The following is a 25,021-nucleotide window of genomic DNA, read 5'->3' as shown; positions in this document are numbered from 1 at the left end:
TACAAAGAAAATATTTTTATTTGTATAACAAATATCCTAAGAAATGATGACATAATAAAATTAACATAAAGTATGTCAAGACACAAATAGGTATGAAATGTTATTAATGATTAATCTTTCTTTCTCATCCAACCTCCCATCAATTATTTTACAGAGTATCTTGGGTATATTTCTGACATCGTAAGCATGATGTATCCAGGTGATTCAATTATGAACTCTTTGAAAGAATGGTTCCTTCCATTAGTCCTCATTAACTTTCTTTTTTTTCTTTTTCTTCTTTTTCTCTGGACTCTGAAAATAATCAACAAGAAGGCTTTTGAAAGAGCTGGAAATGTACAAGTGACTAAAAATAACTTTTCTTTATAAAAAGCAGTCTATTTTATTTCCCTTGAAAACAAGCCTGGAACAAAGACTAAAATCTAAAAATCACCTCCGTGATCTGCAGCAAATGATATTCTCTTCCATTTCAGACCAAACCCATTTTGTAATAAGATTCTAGGTTTGGGAAGCGGCTTTTTATAACATGGGGGTTCCAAACACAACAGTGAGTTTTTTAATTGTTTCTCTTTAATGAAACCATTTTTAAAAATGTTTTTTAAAAAACTACCTGTTCATTTCTAACATACAGAGTAGAATAAAATATGGAAACGCTGCCCATGTCAATAAAATATTAATAATTAAAAACAAACATACAGCAACTGCTGTGCTGGTGCATGGCTCTTCTTCAGAAAGTGGTTCTTCCTTAACGTGTTTCTTCTTGTCCTTTTTCTTCTTCTTCTTCACAGATGTTTCCTGTTCTTCTACAACTTGTACTCCTTCTTCTTCTGTGTCTTCTACATCTTCTACTACTTCTTCTTCAACTGAACAAGTGTAAAAATACTACAATTAACATTGTATCAGGCTTCTCTCCCTTCAAACCCCTTTGAGAATGTTTTTTCCCAACATTATAGTCAACTCTCCAATGTTCGTTACATATAATTTTATAGCTGTAAATGTCCTTCAAATATTTACCTAGTATAATAGTACTAACAGTAAATGATAGTAAGCAATTTAATACCTCTGTACACCCAACCTCCTCATTCTTTTTAAAATTTAGTAATGTCTATCTCCTGTGACTGTTTCTAGGGTTTGCTGATTTAACACATGAAAATTTATGCAAAATGCTTAGCATAAACGCTTAGCACATTAAAATAAGGACTCAATAATGGGTAGCTATCATTAGAAATTCACTGACCAAACAGTCATTTAGTACCTACTATATGCTAGGGCTTGTTCTAGACAACTGGAGATACAGCAAGGAATAGCACAGACAAAAATTCTTGCCCTTGCAAACCCTTTATTTTACTAAGAAATACATCAAAAAAGAGAAAAAAGGTACACCATAAAATATTTTATTTAGTAAACAGTCTAAAGGATAAAAGCAAACAAAGAAAGGAGCACAAATGAAGGCAATTCCTGTGGACATTTTATACAGGGCAGCTAGGCAAATACCTAAAAAAGGAAGTGAATGATTCATCTATACTGAGGGAAAATATCCCACATTAAGAGAAGACCAAATACTAAGATTATTTTAGAAGAGAAGGGAAGTTGACAGGTTCGTGGAATAGCAAGGCAGCTAGTGTGGCTGGAGCAGAGTGACCAAAGGAATAGAATTAGATGAGAAGGCAATGGGAGTGCCATTGCAGCTAAGAATGGCAGTGATGAGTATGATAAATGGTTAGGTGCTAGAAATACTTTCCAAGTAGAATTAAAAGGATGTGCTACCAGAATACACTTGGGTTATAAGACAAGTCAATGTTAAAGGCCAAAGCAACCAGGATTCCCATTTATAAAACAGAGAATATCATGTAGAAATGGATTGGGAGTGGCAAAGATCCAGGAAGGTTAAGTTTGAAAAGCTTAATGAATATTACAAGATAAGATTCAAATCTACTAATGGGCTTACAGTTCTTTTTGTTGAGTAAGGAAAATGAAACATAGGAGTTAAATAACTTGCTTATGTTTTCTTCACTCAGTGCAGAGCAGAAGTCCACATTTGCTGATAGTGCTTTTTGACCCCTAAGCTATTTAGAAACTAAACGTTAAATCGGTAATTGCTTTAATGCTAAGCACTCAACACAAGTGCAGCTAATAAATGGGGGAATTTACTTATCAACTTAAGTGAGCCTAGTTCACTGGGGAGCACCTATTAACTATTACTCTGATGGTAGGTTATTACTCTAGTTCTTTTCATGTAACAGAAACAATGAAGTACTGCGGCATCAATTCTATGCTCAACAAAAATATTTCGGCTACTAATTTAGAAACCACATACCTTGTTTTCTTCTCTGTTAAGCTGACTCTCAAAATAGTTCACGTTAGAAATTAAAGTTTTGATACACTTAATATATAATCCTATATATTCAAAGAGATGCTTTTCCTATTTCTCTTATGAAATATGATAAATTTAACAATATTCTAACTCCCTAGAGAAGATGGTTATTAGAATTAGCTTCCAATATGGTGGTTTCATAATAAAGTTCTATGGTATGCACTTTCCCCATTTTTCTTTATATATTTTTAATCAAAGGATAATTGCTTTACAATATTGGTTTGATTTCTGCCACACATCAACATGAATTAGCCATAAGTGTGCATATACCCCTCCCACTTCCTGCCCTTCTAAGTTGTTACAGAGCCCAGTTTGAGTTCCCTGAGTCATACAGAATTCTGTACTTCTTCCCCACCCCCGTCCCCAGAATTCTGTACTTCTTATGCAACAGGAATAGAAATGACATTAACAAAATTCAAACTAACCTTTAATTTTAACCTTGGCCTTTTTGGCCTTCTTTTCAATAACTTCATCCTCTTTGTCTACTTGTTCAATCTTGCGTTTTTTAGAATAGGTTGATAATGTGGAGTCACCAGAAGGATCGTAAGTCTTCACTTCACTGAAAGAGCCACAGAATCTTAGAAAATCTTTACAAATGCTTATAATCAAATTAATTCTAAAGAGATTTAAAGGAAACGGTCATTAGGTAATACATGAGCATACCACACTTTAATTTTAGTGACTTTAGGGAAGTTTATGTAAGTTAAGTCTCCAAAAGGTAAAGAGATGTCTACCTATTTTCTAGGGAGGTCAATCACATTTAACGAGAAGTGAACTAAATGAATTCTGATTTAGTAATCAATGTAGTAACTATAGCACAGAAGAAATATTCAATTAAAAAAGAAAAATGGAAGAAATCTCTTTAAACCAAATGATTATACTAGAAAGTAAAAACTGAACCAATTCAAGTTTTAGGACACTGGGCAATTCAGTGAAAACAAAAAAAAGCCCTGAATCAAGTTTAATACAGAATAATACTCCATTCACAAGATTACAAGAGGCAGAGGAATAAGAAGGGATCCATATGGATAAAGATTCCCTAAAACCAAGATACCTGCTTTTGTTCTAACAAGATAAAAAGAAATAATTAAGGCTCTTGACACACAGTTTTCAAATTGTTACCCATGTTCTATTTGCATCACCACCACCTACTTCATCAGTATTGAACATTTTAAATAAGAACAAAAACACTTCTCCCAACAAATATTTTTTATAATTTCATAGTGAGGTCTGAATACTTATGCTTCTTAGCTGCTTTTAGACTTTTGTCTTCTGACTCTCTTTAAGCAAAAATTATTCATACATGCTTCCCCCAAATACACTCAACTTACCTTTTATGTTCATATTTTTCTGCTTTTGCTAATGCTTTTCCTGTCCCACTTATTTTCCTTATCTAAGAAAAGAAAAATTATTAATGTTTTCTAAGGGATAATCTCTTTATAATATATACATTAGTATGTCAATAATTTATTTTTTTGGCTGCTCTGGGTCTTTGTTGCTACATATAGGCTACTTTCCAGTTGCAGTGTGGGCTACTCATTGCAGTGGCTTCTTTTGTTGTGGCTCTGCCATGAGATGTACCTCATGGCATGTGGATCGTCCCGGACCAGGGATCAAATCCATGTCCCCTGCACTGGCAGGTAGATCTTAATTAACCACTAGACCACAGTCACATACTAGGGAAACTCTTTTAACAGTAAGCAGAAATAGAATGTATCAATATCAGACATACTAAAATGTATCATAAAGTAAAACTGATTAGCAGGTAAAATGAAAATGTACATAAGCTACGGTTTATTAATTTTTGATAGGTAACATTTCTACAATGTGCAGAACATGATTCTTACCCCTCTATCTTCCAACGTTCTCAACCTGGCTTCTAGTTTCGCTCTGTTCTCAACTCCCATTGCAGAACTGGAATCCTCACCAAAAGCATCATACCGGATAGCCAAAACAGTCTTGGCTGCCAGCATCCGAGAAATCTAACAAAAGAACTTGAAGTTAGATGCATTCAAACTATACTCCAAGTTGAAATGTAAAAAAAATCACTCAGTTTATTCATGAAAACACTACAGCTCAATCACCGACTTTATGAGTCACTCTAGGAATTTTTAAAAGTCAGGAATTACAAATATATTTATTGTAAACCATATTTAAGCCGTTCACCTCCTCTTAGAACCTCTGCCACCATGTGATGGCTAACGGAAAAGATCTTGCCAGTAGTTCATGCCTAAAACTAGCTCAAGCCATTTTCCCATCTTTTCGTTTTTACTATGTGATATTAGACCTACATTATGAGGTCATCCACAGTTAACTATTGCCCCCCTTTTAAGCTAAATAACATTTCATTTTACTGATTCATTTTCATTTATTTCTTTCATCACGCTACTCTAAATTTTATAAAATTTCTGTTAAACTAGGTATGTATAAAAGCTTGAAAGTATTTTTAAGCGTCAGATTCCTCCTCTGTAAAACAGACACTAACAACTTATAGGGCTATTAAAAGCATCCACCAAAGGCCTATCCAGTGTTTAGCACAGTGTATGTGATATCATTTTAAAACGGGTCATGAACATTGATGTTAAATTGATTTCCTGCCACACAGAAAACTTCTGATGGGCTACACCCTACCCCCGCCCACCAATGAATGGGAGTCTGGAAAAGTACTAAAACAGCAAACACTTTATCTTCTAACCTTTTCTTTCAGTGTTCACTAGAGTTTAAAGAATTCACAATTCTCTATTTGATGAAAAAGAAACAACAAAGATTTATTGACCACCAGAATAAGATCAAAATCATTTGGAGGAAAAAAAGGCCTGCACCAGGAAAATTGTAACTCACCTTTCCTTTGTGTTTGGGGCTTGTCTGGCCTACAAGTGAAGCATGATAAATGAGACCATACTTAGGGGTATCTCGTCTAGACTTGAGGGCTCTGAAGAGTGCCTTTTCTGCTCCAAGAATCTGAACTGTAGAAGCTGCATGTTTGGCCAAATTCAAAAGAGAACCTTCAAAAGAAAAGTAGTAACTTTGAGGAAAGTTCTTCCAAATACAAAAGACCTGGAGTCTAAGTATTATAGCCACAGAGTATATAAAAATCAGATATAATACAGGATTTTATAGTTTGGAATTAGCCCAAATTCCTGATACTTGAGCATTTGTGATTCATCCATTAGCACCACAAGCAGAGGTCTGTGATGAATGTCTATGGCAAACTGAAGCTTATCTGTTTAATCATACCTATTTGCCTGAAGAGATGGTATCACTACCTCACATTTCAGTAGCATACCATGGGAGAGTTCAAAGTTTATGTATTCACAGACATCATCCAATATAGCCCTTATTTTTCTGAGACGTATTTTAGACATGAAATATTCTACTCCTTTAAATATTAAAATAATAGGTAAATGAAAAACTCATTATTAAGGCATCTCAGTAAACTGATGTGATAAATTCATGCTGAGGAGATATAAACACAATCTATAATCAGGCATCAAAAGCTGCTGCTTTGCCAGATATGCTGCACAGATTTTCTGTCAGAGAATATCAATATTAATAGTCGCTCAACCACTAGATACATTTTTAAAATTCAAGAAACATATATTTCTATTAATCCCTGCATCTCTTCCTGCTACTCATTTAGCTACATCTATGAAATTTCAGATGTAGACAACAAAACCAGCCCAGATGAGCAACCTAGAAGCTGAGGAGATGTGAATGTCCTATTTTTCTGATTAATGATGCAGGTAAAAGAAGTACTCTAGTTTAAACACTTTGATGTAAATAAATTCTCTATCAATAGTATATACAGGCACACTCGAGATATAGTGGATTTCGTTCCAGATCACCACAATAAAGCAAGTGTTGCAATAAACTAAGTATACTAATTTTTGTTTCCCAGTGCATATTGAAGCTATATGTTATGGGTACTCTACTCAGTATGAAATAGCATTGTCTGGAAAAACAATGTACATACCTCAATTTAAAAATGCTTTACTGTTAAAAACATGTTAACATCATCTGAACCTTTAGCAAGTTGTAGTAGTAACATCAAAGATCACTGACCAAAGACCAACATTACAAATCTAAGAATGGAAAAGTTAGAAATATTGTGGGAATCACCAAAATACGGCAGAGTCATGAAGTGAACAAGTGGTGTTGGAAAAATGATGCCAATGGACTTGTTCTACACAGGGCTAACACAAACTATGAATTTAAAAAACACAGTATCTGTGAAGCACAGTAAAATGAGGTAAACCTGATTTCATCCTCCTGTATTCATCCAATTACTCTAATTAACCAAAACAAACTTCTGACAATGGACCACAAGTGTCTCAGAAGAGGTAGTGACTAACGATGCCTTCACTATCCGAAAGGAAATCAGGCATACAAATAAAAATCATCATCAAACACTTGGTCCTTAGTCCTCGCACATACACCATTCACTTCTACTTATTACCCAGATTTATCTTTAAACTCCAGTTTAAAAGAAAATAAGATCCTACCTAGAAAACAACTCTCAATACCCATGTTTACAAATTATATTAAAATCATCACCTGCATGAGCAATAAGTCGTGCTCCAACTAATTCCCCAACCATGACTGTAACATTGGGTGCAATGGCCATCATTCGATTTTGCAGATATTCATAAAGCTGGGTTCTATATTCAGAGATTTCAATCACCTAGTTTAAGAAACAAAATGAGTAAGGCATAAATAGTTTAAGAGTAAAAGCAGTATAAAATTCACATGTCTAAAACATCAGAGCCCCAAATGATCACAGAGCAGTTAGTTGTACAATCCCAGGAAAATTAACCATTCCTTACCTCAGTTTTCTATAAAAAGGCTGTTGTGAAATTTTAATATTTAAAAATTAGACAAATATGTAAACCTAATACACTGCTTAAAAATGTTAATCAACATTTGTTAAAAAAAAAAAACTCGAAAGGCTAGACATTTGTGTCATCCTCTGTGATTGTCATATAGCTATCTTCAAATGAGGGGTAAAAATTACAGGCTATAAACATTCAGATACTGCTAACAATAGAAATCAACTAGACAGTACTCCTTTAACCTCATTTTAGGATATATTTCTCCCTGCAAGTATATAAGTCAAGACGGCATCAGATGAGGTAGTGACTGAACACCTTCATATTTATTTATCAGGTGAACAATACATTTAAAAATCATCACTGCCATCAGAAATTACAGAGCTGGTACCACCACCACGAGTTTCCCTATGTGCATAGTGTACCTGAGTGCAAAGGTGCAGAATATTGCAAATATCTTCTTCGGAAACTTCGGTTCCCATAGATATCTCTGCAGCTGCTTTCACTTCTGCTTCAACTTCCTCTGGCAATAATTCAGAAAGTTGAGCTGAGGCATAATTCTTCCTATCGCCTATGGAATGTTTGCAGAGGATGAGGGAGAATCACTCTTCAGTAAATTATATAAAATCCACCAAAGAGTCAAAAGAAAAAGTAGAGATAAGCCAATGAAAGGGATGCCTGAACAAAACAAAAAGCAAACAAGTTTGACCAAGTAACTTTACACATGTAAGGGCTTGATTTTAGAGATTAAAGTAATTCATTCTATGAACAGTCCTCAGGTTCCTCTACTAGTATTATTATTATAGTAATAGTATACAATTTAATATTAACAGTATAGATAGCAATACTATTGTTAATATTAATCACTATTAATGTATTTCAGGAAACTTCCCAGTCCCACAGTTGTCCTTATTAATGGCAACTTCAGTCAGACACATTCACCGTAAGAAGCCAATTCAGGGGAGTGGGGAGCAGATAAATTGGGATCGACATATACACACTATGATATATAAAACAGATTACTGATAAGAACCTGCTACATAGCACAGGAAACTACTTAATACTCTGGAATGACCTACATGGAAAAAGTCTAAAGAGTGGATACATATATATAAAACTGATTCACTGTGCTGTACAGTAAAAAGTAACACAATGAGTGTGTGTGCTTAGTCACATCCTTTGTGACCCTATGGACTGTAGCCTGCCAGGCTCCTCTGTCCATGGAATTTCCCAGGCAAAAATACTAGAGTAGGTTGCCATTTCCTCCTCCAGGGTATCTTCCTTGCCCAGGGATTCAAACCAGGTCTCCTGTGTTTCTTGCACTGGCAGACAAGATTCTTTACCACTGAGCCACCTATACTCCAAAAAAATTTTTTAAAAAGAAGCCCAAGAAAAACCAAATTAGAGAACTATGTCCTCTACTGCGCAGGCCACTGAAATCAAATTTTGTTTTTGAAATCTAGCAGATGTTAATATGGATATACTCCTCAAACATACAAGACTAAAAACTCTGGGAAGAGAATTAAAAAACCAGTAACTCATGTTTTAGGATTTAAATAAATCACTATTTTCAATACCTTAAAGGATAAAGTTACTCACCAACTTTCTGTAAACACTTGCAGTATGTCAAATTATCCGAAATAATTTTTCCTAACTCAGGGAAATGCCAGCCATACCATTCTCTACACCGCATAATGTAGTTGTTTAGTTCTTTATCTAAGTCATCTAACAGGGCTGCAGTAGATTAAAATGAAAAAGAAAACAAGAACTTAAAAGGGTTTTTAAAAAACTTGTGACGAAATAGCCCATCATCCCAAACAGAAACTCTGCACCCATGAAATAATTACTCATTTTCACCACTCCAGCCTTTGCTGATCTCTTCTATTCCCTCTATGAATTTGCCTATTCTAAGTACCTCATAAGAGGAATCACACAATATTTGTCTTCTTGCAAGTAGTCTATTTTACCTAGCACAGTGTTTTCAAAATTCATCTATGCTGTACCATGTATTAGAACTTGTAAGGATAAATAATATTCCATTGTATGCATATACCACTTTGTTTATCCCTTCGTCTGTTAACAGGTATCTGGATTGTTTCTACCTTTAGCTGAAGCACGATGCTATGAACATAGCTGCATAAGTAACTAAGTAACTCCTTTCAGTTTTGGGGGCATACACACCTGGAAATACAACTGCTATTTAAAGAAATGTTTAAAATTTGAAACTGTTGAGACTTGGATGTCCAAAAATCACCGAATGATTTATTACATATATAATAGCAAAAAATACCCCACACCCATATCTTAAGGTTTTATCATTTTTCATGGAAAAATATTAGTCAGTCAGCTTACATTAATAGTGTAGCGTAATTCCTATTATCCCCAAGTAGTCAAATTATAATTAGTTTTCCAATTTTCTATTCTGCATTTCCCAATTTACTTACTAAACTTCTAGCTCGTCTTTTTCTTCCTCAACAATCATAAAAGATACAATTTTAATAGGAGGAAAAAACCACAATGAAGAGACAGGTTAGACCTCACATGTCCTATACTCACAAATTGCCTGAACAATCATGGTGTCCACTTTATCAGCGCTAAATTTCAATCTGTATCGGGACAAGCTGGGGAGAAGGGAGAAAAACATAAATTACTAAAACAGCATCTAGGAAAAGCATTTAATTAACATCTTAAAAACAAAAAAAAACAAAAAAAAACACTTTTACCCAAACCCCTCTTCTGGAGCTACATTATTTTTTCTACATGGGAAAAATCAGCTAAACAAGAATGTAACATTCAAGATCCCAAAGCACACATTTAGAAAGAAAACAATACATCTGTCTCGTTATAACCGACATTTCTGTAACATGAATTCATTTATGATGACAAATAGGATAATATCGTGTAGTCCAAGTCATACCGGTTCATATGACACAATTTGTGCAGCATTCTTAATGTTTTATACCACCAGTGAGAAAACTACAGCAGTTTCTTCTCTTCATAAACATCCAAAGAGAAGAAAGCCATGGAACAATAATATCGTACATACGGGTTTTCTTAATCCTGGCACTATTAACAGAGGCCTGATTACTTGTTGTGGGGGCTATTCTGGGCACTGTCTGATGTGCAACAACATCCCCAGCCTCAACCCAACTGCCACCTGTCTTCTGAGGGATATCTGACTGCCTCAGATGAGAGCGACTACTGTGCACAATGCCAATTAATCTTAATTTGGATCCTAACTCAATTTAGCTATTTGTTCTCTCTTAGGAAAGTTTATTAAAAAGTTTTTCCTGACTCTTGTGCATTTTGCTCATTTATAAAACTCACTTTAATCCTTTCATTAATCTATGCTCATATTTTATTTATTCAAAGGTAAAGGCCTTTGTTTATGTAGTATTTTTTTTTTTAAGTATTTTTATTTGGCTGCTTTAGGTCTTAAGTGTGGCATGCAGGATCTAGTTCTCTCACCTGGGATCAAACCAGGGCCCCTGCATTGGGAGCACAGTCTTAGCCACAGGACCACCAAGAAAGTCTCTTTAGTATTTAATACATACTTGTCATATATATTGTCTTTAATATAAACTTTGTTTTTCTCTTTTGGCAGCATGTGGGAATTTACTTTCTTGACCAGGAATCAAACCTATGCCCTGTGCAGTGAAGCCTGGAGAGAAGTTCCAACATGTCTTTTTAACTGTTAACATTTCTTTCGGGTTACAAAGTTACATAGGATTTGAGTCTTTTACCCACAATCTTTTCATTTCACAAACCCTAGTACTGTAGTGAAATTTCACTGAATGCCATGTTTTTCAGGAAGACATATATCACAGAAATGCCTGTTCCAATGACCTCTTGTTAAACATGATAGGTTAACGTGTTTCTCTTTGCCTCAAGAAAAATCTGAATAAAAATCAGAGTAAAACAACAAACACACACAAAGCAGAACAGAAAGATCATTAGCAGATGAGAAAGTTCAGGGAGATGCCAAGCAGATGAGAGTAGCAAATGATTTAGAAGATGTAAAACCGGGAGGGTGGGGGTGGGGGCGCCGGTGGGGGGACCCAAGAATTGCAGCATCTAATGCTGGAGAGGTAGAGTGTACCATCACGAGGTTTAGAGCCCAGACAATGAAGCCAAACTGCCTGGGTTGAAATAATGGCTCCATCACTTACCAGCTATTATGACTTTATACATCAATTTCCTCATCTGTTAAATGAGGATACTATAACTATGTTCCTCTTTAGATTCTTGAGGATTACATTAGTATTTGTAACATGCTATATAATTATTAAGTAAAAATAAGATGACTATCTTCCAGTAAATCTCACCTGTGTGCCAACCCAAGACACATAGCTGTCATTTCACGTGGTTCTACCCCAGGGATTAACCCATCCATCTGTGAACGGATTCCTCTCATAAGTTCATTAACAACAGGACTGTGGATACAACTGAGATTCAGTTTTTCCTATATGAACAAGAACATGTGTATTAAATACAGAAAACTTCTCCTAAATATTAAAATAGCATTGATTTAAACATATACATTTTTCAGTTTCATAAAAGCAGTTTTGGGTATGTGTGTGGGAAGATCACTTGAACATACTGTTGGTGGAGGTCAAAACTGGTATAAGCTTCTAGAAAGGCAGCCTGTGTACATGAATCAACAGCCATAAATAGATCTGGGTCTCAGGTCCTTTCCCTACAGTCAGGGTCCCTGAGGTACTTTCAAAATATGCACTAATGTATGTAAGTACAAATACACATAAATCTTTATATACCTCATACAAACGGAATGAACCTGTCTTGCAAGCCTTCATTTTTTTCACTTTGTAGGGTATTTGCTAACTCCATACAAATCTACAGTTGTATTTCATCAAATGCAAATGACAAGCATGCAAAATTGCAAATGCTACATCACATTTAAAAGAAACAAATATTTAGTATTTACACAGGAGATATTCAGTTTAAGTTTTTCAAATGGAGAAACTGAAAAGGAGAAAAAGGTACTCATAATCCCACTAGTCAGCAATTTGCCCTCCTATATGCCTTTCTATATATGCCTTTCTATGTGTATGTTTTTTATGCTAAAGCTTTATGTTTTTAACAGAAAAATATGAAGATGAGATTGATAGTACAGAAACTTTATTACGTGACAGTATTAGAAATAACCCACCTAAACAAATACCAAGTTCACAATCCTACCTTAAAAAAATAAAAAAACCCTCAAATCTTGTCACCAGTTTGCTACCTTCAAATACCTACAAGGAATTAATCCTTACTTCAAGAGTGAGGGGACTATAAATCAACTATACTTCAATTAAAATAAGAAAAAAGAATGAGAGGTATGTTCGTGTGCTTGCACTGTAAGACCTACTGTAACTACTGAAAATCAAACCATCACAACTGGCTTCTAAAATGTCCTGCTTTTCATGTTTTGGGGCCTACCTATCCAATCTTTCTTTCCATTCTTACTTTATATTTAATTTTTAGCAACTCTACCTCCAGTAAAATGTTCTAATAAACATATACACTAAAAAAGATATGATTCCATTTATATTGAAAGGAAAAAAGTCCCTAAACAAAAATATGGCAGGATATATAGAGTGTTTTATCTGAGGTATTACTTATATATCCTTAGTTTTAACAACCACATTGAAAACCAATTATTACATAGTATGGGGGGGGGAATCAAGAATTCAATCCTGAGAACTTATAAAAAACAATTCATCACAAAGGCCAGGCTTTTTCATTCATTACAAAGGTCAGCTCTGATTAGAAGGCTAAAGAAAACTGTAACTTTACCTTTATAACCCCTCCTAGTTTAGCATCAGCCACAGCCAAGGGTTCATGGGCTTCTTTAACTATTTTCTTCAAAACTTTCTTCAATTGCTTATTGATTTTGCCTTCCATTAGAGCTGTGAATGCTTGTTAGGAAGAAAAACAAAAGAACTAACTCAAAACTTTATCTTCAAAGCTCATGATCTTATTTAAATTTTATAAATAAAGCAAAAAAGACAACATATTTCAAAAGCTGATTTTAACATTACTTCTGAAATGAAATGATAAACATTACAAACTTCATAATCTCATCTGATCTTCCCACCCTCATTTGCACTCGAGAACCAGGAGTTAAACCAGATCCAGCATTCCTTCCCTATACATCACTCAATCCCTCTGAGCTCAGAATTATACGTTAGAAATAATCTGTTCTGTAATAGCAAATAGATTCACTCCCCTATGTCACTATCTGAGAAGGCAATGGCACCCCACTCCGGTACTCTTGCCTGGAAAATCCCATGGATGGAGGAGCCTGGTGGGCTACAGTCCATGGGGTTGCTAAGAGTCGGATACGGCTGAGCAACTTCACTTTCACTTTTCACTTTCATGCACTGGAGAAGGAAATGGTAACCCACTCCAGTGTTCTTGCCTTGAGAATCCCAGGGACGGGGGAGCATGGTGGGCTGCCATCTATGGGGTCGCACAGAGTCGGACACGACTGAGGTGACTTAGCAGCAGCAGCAGCATGCCACTATGCATCAATTGATCTGATGTTCTGGATTGTGAAATATCATAAAAATCCTGTCATGACTGGTAAAAAGGAATTTATTCATTTTGAAGGTTCTGCCACATTGTAAGCATGCCTGAATGGGGGTCTTATCTTTGCCAATCCTTGATCCAAATGTGCCAACAGGCCTCTACTACTAATCAATGTCCATTGATTGGGGAATTACTACTGAGGGCAGCCAATTTGATTTCGAGACTCTTTTCATTTTTGGCAAGCTCTAAATGTGCTACTGTTAACTCTCATCCTCCTTTCTTAGACCTGTACTGAGATTCTCTGGACCCACATCTCTTCTGGTATCTGTCTGGGTTTTGGCCAAATTTAAAGTATGCCTGACAGAAAGTCTGTCACAATTTCTAAAAGGTCAGGCAGTTTGTGCTTAATCAGCCAGGTACTTGTTCTTTCCTCCTGACCAAATTTCCATTCATTTGAATTTCAAATCCATTTCATCTGGTATCTGGAAGATGAAAGGCGAGGACAAAAGTGATCTAGCTGTCACACACACCTCACAAAGAGGTCTTTAAAAATAAGCCAAGATTCAAACTACTTCTGTTGAGTTCTAACAATTTACATATTGTGAAACACTGACTCCTTTCTAATTTACATTTCTCTAATAACTGAAATCTTTCCTTACAAGTGTTTAATCTTTTATAATTAAAAATTTTTATTCAATGTCCTCCCTCTAGCTCTCAATCTTCCCTATCATTTACTTTCACACTTTAACCTAACCTAGTGCTCTCCCTTAATATTTCTTAAAAGTAAAAAATTTCTACTCTAGATCCTATTCTAACATTCACGATTATTTATCTTCCCTGTATCAAAAACCCTGTTAATCACTCTTCATAATATGTAGATGGTATATGGTATGTGTAGATGGTATATGGTATATGTAGATGGTATACAAAGATGGTGACAGGGATAAGGGGAAGCTGAATCTTTCCCTTTCTCTATTAGGCACTCTTCAGCATCCCTCAGCATCTTTCCCTTCATCCAAATTTAGGCTGGCCCCAAATTTTACTGTGGCTGTTTGTAAGACATGCAACTTCAAAGTATGACCAAGACTAAAAATCTTGCCATGCAAATAGCACATTTTAGCTTCTGAGACCAATATAAAACTGACATCACACCCCAGACTCGTTCTTAGGCTACAAGTTTTAAATGTATACCCTGACACCTACAATCACTCAGTTTCAGTTCTGTAATATCAAAACTGCCTTTTAACAAGGAGTGGGAAGTTAATTCCCAGGAAGGATTGTTCTAATAATAAGGTGATCAAGTTCAACTTTCTGGTAAAAATAGATGGGAAAAGTCATTGTAGGTTTCTAAGACCAGATTCCTGGCAGGGCTCACTACTTTCATTCATTTACCCAAAAATATTTATGTGCTAGGGATTTGACAGTGAACAACACAGCCTTTACCCTCATGGAATTTAGACTGAGAGAGTCTGGGACTGATTTTAAATTCTCATCTAGCATGACATTTTCTCCATTTATATGACATTATTTTAAGGAATACCAAAAGCTCAGTATGAGTTCAGTTCAGTCACTCAGTCGTGTTCGACTCTTTGCGACCCCATGAACCGTAGCACACCAGACCTCCCTATCCATCACCAACATGCAGGAGTCTACCCAAACCCGTGTCCACTGATTTGGTGATGCCATCCAGCCATCTCATCCTCTGTCGTCCCCTTCTCCTCCTGCCCTCAGTCTTTCCCAGCATCAGGGTCTTCTCAAATGAGTCAGTATGAGATAACCTCTCAATCCCTGGTTGGGAACTAAGATCCCACAATTGTCCGGTGCTCCCTCTTACCAAGGGCACTTGAGATCAGAGCTACAGCCCTTTACAACTCCAGGAGGAGACATTCAAATCAGTCTATACAAATAATGCTCCCCAGAGTTGAAGAACAGCTAACACAATTTCACTTGGGACACTACCAAAATTCTACCCATACTTTTTTTTTAAAACTGTGATGAAGAGAACTATCTTAAAAAAATTTTTTTTAATTTACATTTTAAAATTTTTCCCCAGGCCAAAATGACCATATTTATGCTCTATGAGGCTTTAATGAATTGATCTATGCAGCCCTAGAACTATTTTAAAAATTGGCCCTACTGTTGACTCCTCCTTCCGCTTACCCCTCTGCCAAGGTTGGGGCAGTCCATTGATATGCCAACATTATTTAATGAGACTCCTAATTTTCACTATATAAGGGAACTACCCTTGTCTTGTGGGGTGAACAAAAATTATTTGGATCAGTCAAATGAATTTTAGGGCTTAACTGTTAGCCATATTCTTCCTTATGATCCTTCATTTTCAAAATATACCACCAAGTAGTTAGCTGACTTGAGATACAGAATTCAAGCAACTGAAAAATTCATGATAAGTTTTATATTCAATCTTCCTGTTTTCCCTAGCATTAAAAGAACATTAGAAAACCAAGTGCTGGGCTTCCTCGGTAGTTCAGTGGTGAGGAATCCTCCTGCCAAATGCAGGAGGACAAAGGTTCGATACCCAGTCTGGGAAGATCCTATGTGCCGACGGCATCTAAGTCTCTTCACCACAACTACTGAAGCCCATGTGCCCTAGAGACTGTTCTTAAATAAGCACAACAAAGAATAGCCCCTACTCGCTGCAGTGCAGCAACAAACACCCAGCACAGCCAAAAAGAAAATCAAGTGCCTACTGCCTAGCCTACTTAGTAAACGCTACTCTGTATCTGCTGTCTCATCACTAGGACTAGTTGAAGGATGTAACAGTCATCACCCATTCTTCTAAATAATAAAAAAAATCATGCCCTTTTAGGGAAACTTATGTATGCTTCTTTAAAAAACAAAAACCCACAATGCCCCCCCTCACCTCTTTAGTTTTCTTAAATCTTTTAATAACATTGTGCTTTCTTTTTGAACTTTAAAAATGTATATACCTGGAGAGCTGCCTTACTATTTCAACTCCAAATCCTAGCTATTCTCAACTTTACCACTGAATTTAAAAAATCAGAGACCCGTGGACTTGACATTACCTTGATCCCTTGTAGAACAGCTTTTACTGAATTGTGCTTCAGCATTACGCTGTTGGGTTTCCACAGGGAGATCAACTTAACCACTTCTCACCTCTCATCACATGTAGGGGAAAAACCAGCCCTATAGTAAAAAAAGCTAACTCAATGTTGTCTCAGTGGTAGTGACGAATTTGAGTTAGATCACTTAAATTCAGTTTCAAAAAGAATGCATCATTGACAACATTGAATAAGATTAACTTAGGCAACTAAAGCAAACAATTTCTTTATAAGAATAACAAATTACCAGTATTTAAAAAACAAAAGAGCTAGTCTTTGATTTTACCTGCCAATGCCTCTGCTGTATCCTGAAATTTCTCAAAATGTTTCAGCTTTACTCTAGAATTAAGGGAAAAAAAAATGTTATGAGGGCACACTGATTTTGCAAATGCCACATATTTAGGAGAGGTAGTGGACTGCTTCCAAGGCATACACCAATAAAAGAAACTTTCCTGCCACTGCATATTGCTGCAAAGGTAGACACTTCATAAAATGACCAATTTCTCTAAATGCTAGGCTAGTAACATTCAGAGGAACTATTACAGATTTGGAAATGGCAACCCACTCCAGTACTCTGGAGAGGAGCCTGGTAAGCTACAGTCCACGGGGTCACAGAGTCGGACATGACTGAGTGACTTCACTTTCCGTTCCTTTCCTTTAGAACAACAACAGAAAAGTATGCCACCGTATCTAAACAGGAAAGATGTTGAAGCTTCAACATAACCTCTGCTGCTTAAAGCTAGACACAGATGCCTTTTACTATATAGGATAGAAAAGGTGTAAGGGTCTGTCTTAGTTTGAGAATCTCATGACACTGATTTGTCCATCTAGTACAAGTGCCATGAAAAAATAACTCAGTTAGATCTAAATTTTGCTAACCTCACTTTCCCTCCTCCTCCCTATTCACTTATGTGCAAGGCAACACTGTTTTATATCAAAACAAATACATTGTTAACCCATTGTTGTCTCAGTGGTAGTGACGAATATTTGAGTTAGATCATGCAAATTCAGGTCCAACAAGAATACATCATCGACAACAATGAATCGGGTTACTCAAACAACGAAACCATATAGCCCTTTTAAAGGGAAAACCAAAACCAGTCTTCCACTGAGTCTAAAGCAGTATTATCTTCAGCAATACTGTTCCCTTACCTAGTCGGGGAGCATCCTAGTGGCACCTCAAATGCACACTTAACAATACAAAGATTTTTAAGAAGAAAGCAGTTATTTCACCTTATTCCACCTCACCTCCCCACCAATTTCACTCATCTGAAGTGGCATCTATTCATCTCTATATTTGCATAAACACATATATTGCTGTACAATACATACAAAAATGCAATCATGTTATATGCATTACTCTGAAGCACAGTTTTCCAGTATACCATGTTTCTGTAATAGTTTAGTATGACATCTCTTTGGGTTCAATACTCTTTAGCAAGGTTAAGTAGTTTCCTTTGATTCTAGTGAGTTTTTATTAGCATTAGCAGATGAATTGTCACATATGCTTTGGCATTCAAGGATACAATCAAGAGATTAGTTAGGTCCTTCCTAAGGACCACGTTCACCAAATGGGCTATTTTACAAGGTGATTCACAGGTGGTGAAACCGCCTTCTTGACTCTACCTTGAGGAAAAGCCAGCTTTCTCCCCCACCACTCATTTCTTAATCTGGGTATGAAGGTTATCATACTCTATTTTCTTGTCCAGAGATCTTGGGGAACAACAAGTCTGTCTTTCTAGGATTTATTAGCTAGTTATTTAACCACTTTAGGGTGAGTTAGGAAATATTAGCCAAGAAGAGTAAATACACTAAGTTCAAAAACATCTGAATATCACTAAGAGAATCTGTAAGTTAAATCTATTAGCAGTCCATGCTTTTTTCCTTTTTGGCCACATCTTGTGGCTTGTGGGATCTTAGTTCCCCAACCAGGGACTGAACCTAGGCCCTTGGCAGAGAGTGCTGAGTCCTAACCACTGAACAACCAGGAAATTCCCACAGCCCACGCTTTTGACAGTTATTACCTTAAAGTTTATACTTAATTCACAATCAATTTACAGTTCAAAACATCTTACAAAATAGTGATTTTGGGGTGCTTCCAATCTCATCTGCAATTAACACAAATTAACTGAGACAGCCTATGTTCCAGATAAAAAATCTAATAATTAGGCTCATACCACTGTTACTCCTGAAGCTGAGTTCAAAAAGTTATGGATATATTATATGAATGAGGCGGACACACAAACTCGCAGAAGAAGGCAAAAACAAAAACAAACACCTCTAAATGTTAACTGTTAAGTTCTTAGTTTCATGAAGACTTACATTTTATTTGCTTTCTCTGGAGTTTCAAATTCTTTCCATAAACTATCAACTTCTTGAAGTTTCTTTTCATTTAAAACCTGCAAATAAATGGATGGAATTTAAATTGAGTTGGATATTTGTTAAAAACTTTCTATTTTTAGAGAGCCCCTTGACCCCTTCACAAAGCCTATCATATTCACAAATCAAAAAAATAAAAAATCTGCCTACTTTCTACAGAAGATTTGTTATTTATTGCTATGATCTCCCTAATATGAAATTACTAAGGATTTCTCTAAAACTTAGATACTATTAGTTCTAAGACACATTCTGACGTAAGAAATTTTAACATGGGAAGGGGGAAAAGGGGCACTTTTACCTATGAAACATAGTCATTAACATTTAGGTATATATTCCTCAAGACTTTTTGACTGTCTATGCTACATTTTATTAACGTGTACTTTTGGGAATCGTGCTATACACTTAACATATCATGGACGTAATTCTAGGTTTTAACAAGAATTGCACTGTATGAATATAGCATCATTTATACCCTTTATGTATTTGTATATGTATACATGTATTTCTATAGGACAAATTACTGAAAGTGGAGTTAAACGATCATATAAGAAATGCATGTTGACAGACATATTGTCAAAATGCCTTCAAGAACTTCTAACAGTTTCACTTAAATCAAGAATGAATGTAAGTTCTTATTTTCCTCACCAATACTAGGTGAGAAGTCAACTGTTCAAATATAAGCTAAGGTAGTACCTGTCCTAAAATGCAGTTCCCCCATATTTATATAACACCTTGAAACTGGGATGTCTTACAACTGATAGCAGGTCAGATTAATCAGCAGTGTAAAATAATGGCATATTATATTTGATGAAATACAGTATTATAGACATACATATATATTTTTTGCAAGTGTTGTTTTATGGAAAGTTAGCTGATCAATGAAAAATTATGCTTTACTGCTAAACTACATTTCATCAAATCCTTAACATCACAGAACATTTATAGAGTAAGACTTATTTCCCAGTTATAGCCTAATACATATTTAATGATAAAACATCAAGAAATTTTCTGTCAGAGTGGCAAGATGATTTCAAGGATTTGCATTGTTTCAATTTAACCCCCAACAGAGCCGAATCAAATATATTTACAGAACTGGAAAAACAGGAATCAGAGTAATGAAGTAGTAAATGCAAACCACACTTTCATATTAAAAAATAACGAGCTATGAACTGTTCTATTTTTGTCATGAAAACTAGAACCCAAAGACATTTCATCAAATCTCAAGAAAGCACTGAAACTGGTAATTAAAGTTACTTTTTTGAAATAATTCACAGAATAGTTGTGGTTTTTTGAAAATAGTTCACTCAGAATGTGATCAACCATACCCAAAGTCCAATGATTGCTGAGAGGATATGTACCACCAAATAGGGGATATGACTCATGAGTAAAACTCACCTTTTTTCTAGTTGAAAAGCAAGTATATTTGAAGGTAATATTTGGATAACAAAACTGACATATTTAAGAGATATTATCAGTATTCACTAAGTTAAAGCACCAAAGGAAATGTAGTGAAATCATGACCACTGAAAGGTCTTCAAACAAAACCTTGGTTACAGTTATGTTCCCATTTGTGGGCAACATATTGAAACAAACATGACGTCTGAAAAAAAATAAAATTAGGCTACATTTTCTATTTTCTAACTTTTAATCCTTCATTTTCAGACAAGGAAATCTGAAATATTAGTATGCAAAATTCATTTAGAGTTTATCATTTTGAATTAAGATGGAATGAATAGCTTAGCTATTGTTACCACTAAAATCTTTAGCGCTGCTGTTATACTGTTATTTTACTATAAAAAGCACTATATGTACTTATTTACATTTACAAAAGTGAGTTACACAGTATGTAATTATAGTCAATAAAGCTGGAAAAATACATTGCTTGGTAATCATGTTGTATAGGAACTTTGGTATTCACATAAGAACTGTGAGCTCTCAAAAAATAAAGGAACACACAACACTATGCTACACAGCAGCACTGTACAATGTGACTGATGAATTAAAATTAAAAATGCCATCTCCCCAGCTTTACCAGTCACATTTCAAGTGCTACATAGCTGAATCGAAGAAGGAAATGGCAACCCACTCCAGTATTCTTGCCTGGAGAATCCCATGGACAGAGGAGCCTGGCAGGCCATGGTCCACAGGGTCGCAGAGAGTTGGACACAACTGAAACGACTAAACATGCATGCACCCACACAGCTGTATGCAGCTACTGGCTACCACACTGGGAAGCACAGCTAGGAAAGATCTGGGATAGTGAAGGATTGGGATAGTAAGGCTCAAGAACGCTGAGTCTTATTCTGTGTGCCACGTGACATAAGGAACACAGGCTTGAGTTTTTGCAATGGTCTACAAATAATAATTCTTTTAGGTATTCTCTCTGCATTTACATATAACTTCATTAAGGAGTAACAATGTTTTAAAGTTTTAAATTCTTTTTGAACCACTGTGTATATATGGATAAAATGTATTCCTTAAAAAACAAAAGTCTGAAAAAATGTTCTTAAAGGATTCTCATTCAAGGATGAATTTTAGGCAACCAATATATTAATAATTTTATACTCCAGCATTTTGAAAGATCATAGGAAAGGGAGCTAACAACTTTGTATTGCATATTTACACACAGATATTTCATATACAGTAAGATTCACCCCTTTAAGGTGTACAATTTACTTTCTAGGAATTTTCACAAAATTGTGCAACCATCACTTATCCAGAATATTCTGGAAGTCTATTTTATTCAGAATCAATAACTGCTACTAATACTGAATATTTATAAATGAAGCATATTTTAATATATTCAAGCCTTTAGTTATTTCTAATATTGGGTTACATTATAGAAAAAAAATTAACAATTTTGAACAAAAAAACTTGCACATAACATTAAAAACTGCAATAGAATACTCAAGACTTAGTTTTATGGAGAGTTCTCTTTATTAACAGAAATCAACAATTCATCATATGACTTTACACTTTATGACCCAGATCTAGAAACCACACAATTGCTAAGCCAATTCCGCCCCACCATTAGAGGTAACTACTAACAGTGCAAAGTTACCCTCTTAGCATCCAGATCACGACAGTACACATCAACATCAATTTAGATGAAATTCATCCACAGGACTCAAAATACAATAGACTATGTTGGCTAAGAAAATTTGGGGGCACGTGCAGAACTCTAAGAATTTAGAAAAGACTGCAGGAAGCTGGGGGAAAGCTTAATAGAGCTGTTGACAGGTTCTAAGGCACTTTAGTCTCTTAAAATTGCTAATATTACAATCTCAGACAACAATGAGAGGAAAAATAAGCAAAATCAGCTTTGGGTTAATTATCTTACTGGTTTACTTAAAAATAACAAACATTTACTTTAACATGCAAACAGAAGTATATTTTCAAATGTCAAAAGAATCTTGGAAAAATAAAACGAAAAACGTCCCCAAGTATTTTGGTATGTACCCTTCCAGACTCTCTGCACCCACACCACATAGTTTTAAAATTCATAACTAGAATCATACCACATATTTTATCTAGAACTTCTTTTGCCTTGTCCGTACATATGAACATTTTTTTCTTTGCTATATTCCTAGAGCTCGAGTGCCAGGCACGTGGGTGGCACCTAATTTACCTCATTCTTCCTAACATCTCAACAGCATTGTACTATATGCACGTCCCACTGTTCAATTATTTCCTTGCTGATGAACTGAAAGTTAACCTTCCTTATTAAAACAGCGAACTCAAATTGGTTACCTCCAGCTCAGATTTCTTCTCTGGGCTTCGAACTTGAAAGGACCCTTTGTATTTCCAAGTTTAACAGACAGCGAAAGCTTCACATAGCCCAAACTGGAATTCTATTATCCTCCCCTTCCCTAGCCCCCAAATCCCTAAAACTTTTCTTTCCTTCCCTACCTCCACACACCCAACTTTTTAAACGCAAATCTCGCATAGTTTAAAATCCGTCAGCCAATCCTGTCAGTTCTACCTCCTATTCTGCGCAAAGAAACTTCATTAACAAAGTTAGATGAGGTCATTTCTCTGTTAAAACTTTCCAATCATTCCTGAAAACTCTCAGAACAAAATCTAAACCAGGTACCATGACCGGTAAAATTCTAACACGGATCTTGCACCTAACTGGGCCAAAACCTTTTACCAAACCCGACGCCCCCAACAGCGCGGCCACGTGTTCACTGAAACATGCGCCTCCCAGGCCCAAAGTTTTCCCCTTCCTTTCAGAGCAGGGGTACAGAAAAGGCACCCACGCAATTCTGAACACTGTCGTCCTCTCCTACAGCTTTCCCTCTCATCTCCTGCCCAACATCCGCCTTCCCCCTCCAAGAGCTCAATCTCCCACAGACCTTAAAGATGGCGTAGCCGACGGACGTTTCGAACAGCACCAGCATGGTGAGGACGGGTCAGGGCGCTGCGCGGCTCGCCGCGAGCTCTCCTACCAGTGAAAAAAGACCAAATCTATGGTCCCCAAAGGCCCGTAAGGCCGTAGCCGGCCAAAGACCAGCCTTCCCGCAAAGAAGCAAACCACGTTGCCTAAACGTTCCACACCACACTACAAGCTGAACTCCCGAACGGGAGAGTTCCTCGCTAAGGCCTCTGGGACATGACCTCACTTCCGCCAGATGACGTACCACTTAGAGCGCCCTGACTTCCGGTATGTTCCCGCCAAAGGAACTCACAAAAATATCGCGAGATTTCTTCCGAACAATACGAGCTTTTACACTGTTGCTGCTGACAAGTCGCTTGAGTCGTATCCGACTCTCTGCGACCCGATAGACGGCAGCCTACCAGGCTCCCCCGTCCCTGGGATTCTCCAAGCAAGAACACTGGAGTGGGTTGCCATTTCCTTCTCCAATGCATGAAAGTGAAAAGTGAAAGTGAAGCCGCTCAGTCGTGTCCGATTCTTCGCGACCCCATGGACTGCAGCCTACTAGGCTCCTCCGTCCATGGGATTTTCCAGACAAGAGTACTGGAGTGGGGTGCCATTGCCTTCTCCATTTACACTGTTAGGCTCAGGGAACTCTGAAAGCGAAAAACTTCGCTTCTGATTACTGATTTTTGAACTCCCATATATGATGTATTTTACCTTGAGAGAAATGCGGAGCTGTCTCCTGTGTTTGCCTTAAGCAACTGGAATTTGGGAAATGCTAGCCACTAGACTTTACTCCCCGATTGCCCTGCCTAGATGTGAAGTCCTCAGAGTGCCACGACTGTCAGTTTATCTGAAAACACTCGTAACCGTAATCTTCTCTGGCCAAACTGATTTTTATAACCTAGATGTTGTTCAAATATATGTAGGCCATTCCCATTTTTGCTGCAAGGACTCTAGTATGCTTAGACTTTATGTCCCTGTTTTAGTATAATTTGCTTTTCTGGGTCTTTTAAGTCTTAGTACCTCCTTTATTCCACCAGTGTGGCTTCTAATAGGAATAAAATTTCCTTCCCCACTTCCCAGGCCCTGTAGGCAGATTGCTTATAAATGTTCAGTTGCAACATGTTGAAAGGTTTTCCAGTAGTCATGTTTGGATGTCAGAGTTGGACTACAAAGAAAGCTGAGCGCCAAAGAATTGATGCTTTTGAACTGTGGTGTTGGAGAAGACTCTTGAGAGTCCCTTGGACTGCAAGGAGATCCAACAAGACCATCCTAAAGGAGATCAGTTCTGAATATTCATTAGGAGGATCTTCCTGACCCAGGAATCGATCCAGGGTCTCCTGAATTGCAGGCGGATTCTTTACCAACTGAGCCACCAGGAAAGCTCATTCTAGTAAGAAGAAACAGAAAATACATAAATATCTAGTGTAGTAGATAATATAGATAGTAC

At 36.5% G+C, this 25,021-nt stretch overlaps 1 protein-coding gene and 4 non-coding genes across 8 annotated transcripts; all 5 read right to left on the bottom strand.

The window, feature by feature from the left end:
* Positions 1–23,832, bottom strand: NOP58 (NOP58 ribonucleoprotein). Of its 4 annotated transcripts, none has more exons than XM_055573120.1 (15): positions 23,546–23,832; positions 19,134–19,210; positions 17,098–17,150; positions 12,997–13,118; positions 11,523–11,659; positions 9,754–9,818; positions 8,797–8,931; positions 7,623–7,768; positions 6,926–7,052; positions 5,213–5,376; positions 4,219–4,353; positions 3,703–3,764; positions 2,797–2,930; positions 694–860; positions 1–291 (listed from the first exon to the last, which is right to left on the bottom strand). In XM_055573120.1, the coding sequence occupies exons 1-15, from the start codon at positions 23,588–23,590 to the stop codon at positions 241–243; spliced, it is 1,620 nt and encodes a 539-aa protein (XP_055429095.1). In that variant the 5' UTR covers positions 23,591–23,832; the 3' UTR covers positions 1–240. The 4 variants fall into 4 exon arrangements, with proteins under 4 accessions (XP_055429095.1, XP_055429097.1, XP_055429096.1 ...); XM_055573122.1 differs by lacking the exon at positions 23,546–23,832 and adding an exon at positions 16,776–16,896 and having other exon boundaries at positions 19,134–19,203; XM_055573121.1 differs by lacking the exon at positions 17,098–17,150.
* Positions 6,698–6,781, bottom strand: LOC129648136 (small nucleolar RNA SNORD11). Its single transcript, XR_008712719.1, has one exon. It is a non-coding gene; the product is annotated as a small nucleolar RNA SNORD11 (small nucleolar RNA).
* On the bottom strand, positions 7,484–7,569 carry LOC129648139 (small nucleolar RNA SNORD11B). The gene has a single exon (XR_008712721.1). It is a non-coding gene; the product is annotated as a small nucleolar RNA SNORD11B (small nucleolar RNA).
* LOC129648123 (small nucleolar RNA SNORD70) lies at positions 16,916–17,002 on the bottom strand. Its single transcript, XR_008712706.1, has one exon. It is a non-coding gene; the product is annotated as a small nucleolar RNA SNORD70 (small nucleolar RNA).
* On the bottom strand, positions 17,767–17,855 carry LOC129648124 (small nucleolar RNA SNORD70). The gene has a single exon (XR_008712707.1). It is a non-coding gene; the product is annotated as a small nucleolar RNA SNORD70 (small nucleolar RNA).
* Positions 23,833–25,021: the final 1,189 nt, after the last annotated feature.

The sequence above is a fragment of the Bubalus kerabau genome, chromosome 3 (genome assembly GCF_029407905.1).
Source record: "Bubalus kerabau isolate K-KA32 ecotype Philippines breed swamp buffalo chromosome 3, PCC_UOA_SB_1v2, whole genome shotgun sequence".
NCBI lineage: Eukaryota > Metazoa > Chordata > Mammalia > Artiodactyla > Bovidae > Bubalus > Bubalus kerabau.
This window is presented reverse-complemented; position numbering and strand designations above follow the sequence as displayed.

Coding starts and splice junctions, on each gene's coding strand:
- NOP58 (XM_055573120.1), bottom strand. CDS start 23,590: ATGCTGGTGCTGTTCGAAACGTCCGTCGGCTACGCCATCTTTAAG. Junction 3,765..4,218: donor GAACGTTGGAAGATAGAGGG/GTAAGAATCATG, acceptor TTCTTTTCTTAG/ATAAGGAAAATAAGTGGGAC. Junction 861..2,796: donor GGCCAAGGTTAAAATTAAAG/GTTAGTTTGAAT, acceptor ACACTTGTTCAG/TTGAAGAAGAAGTAGTAGAA.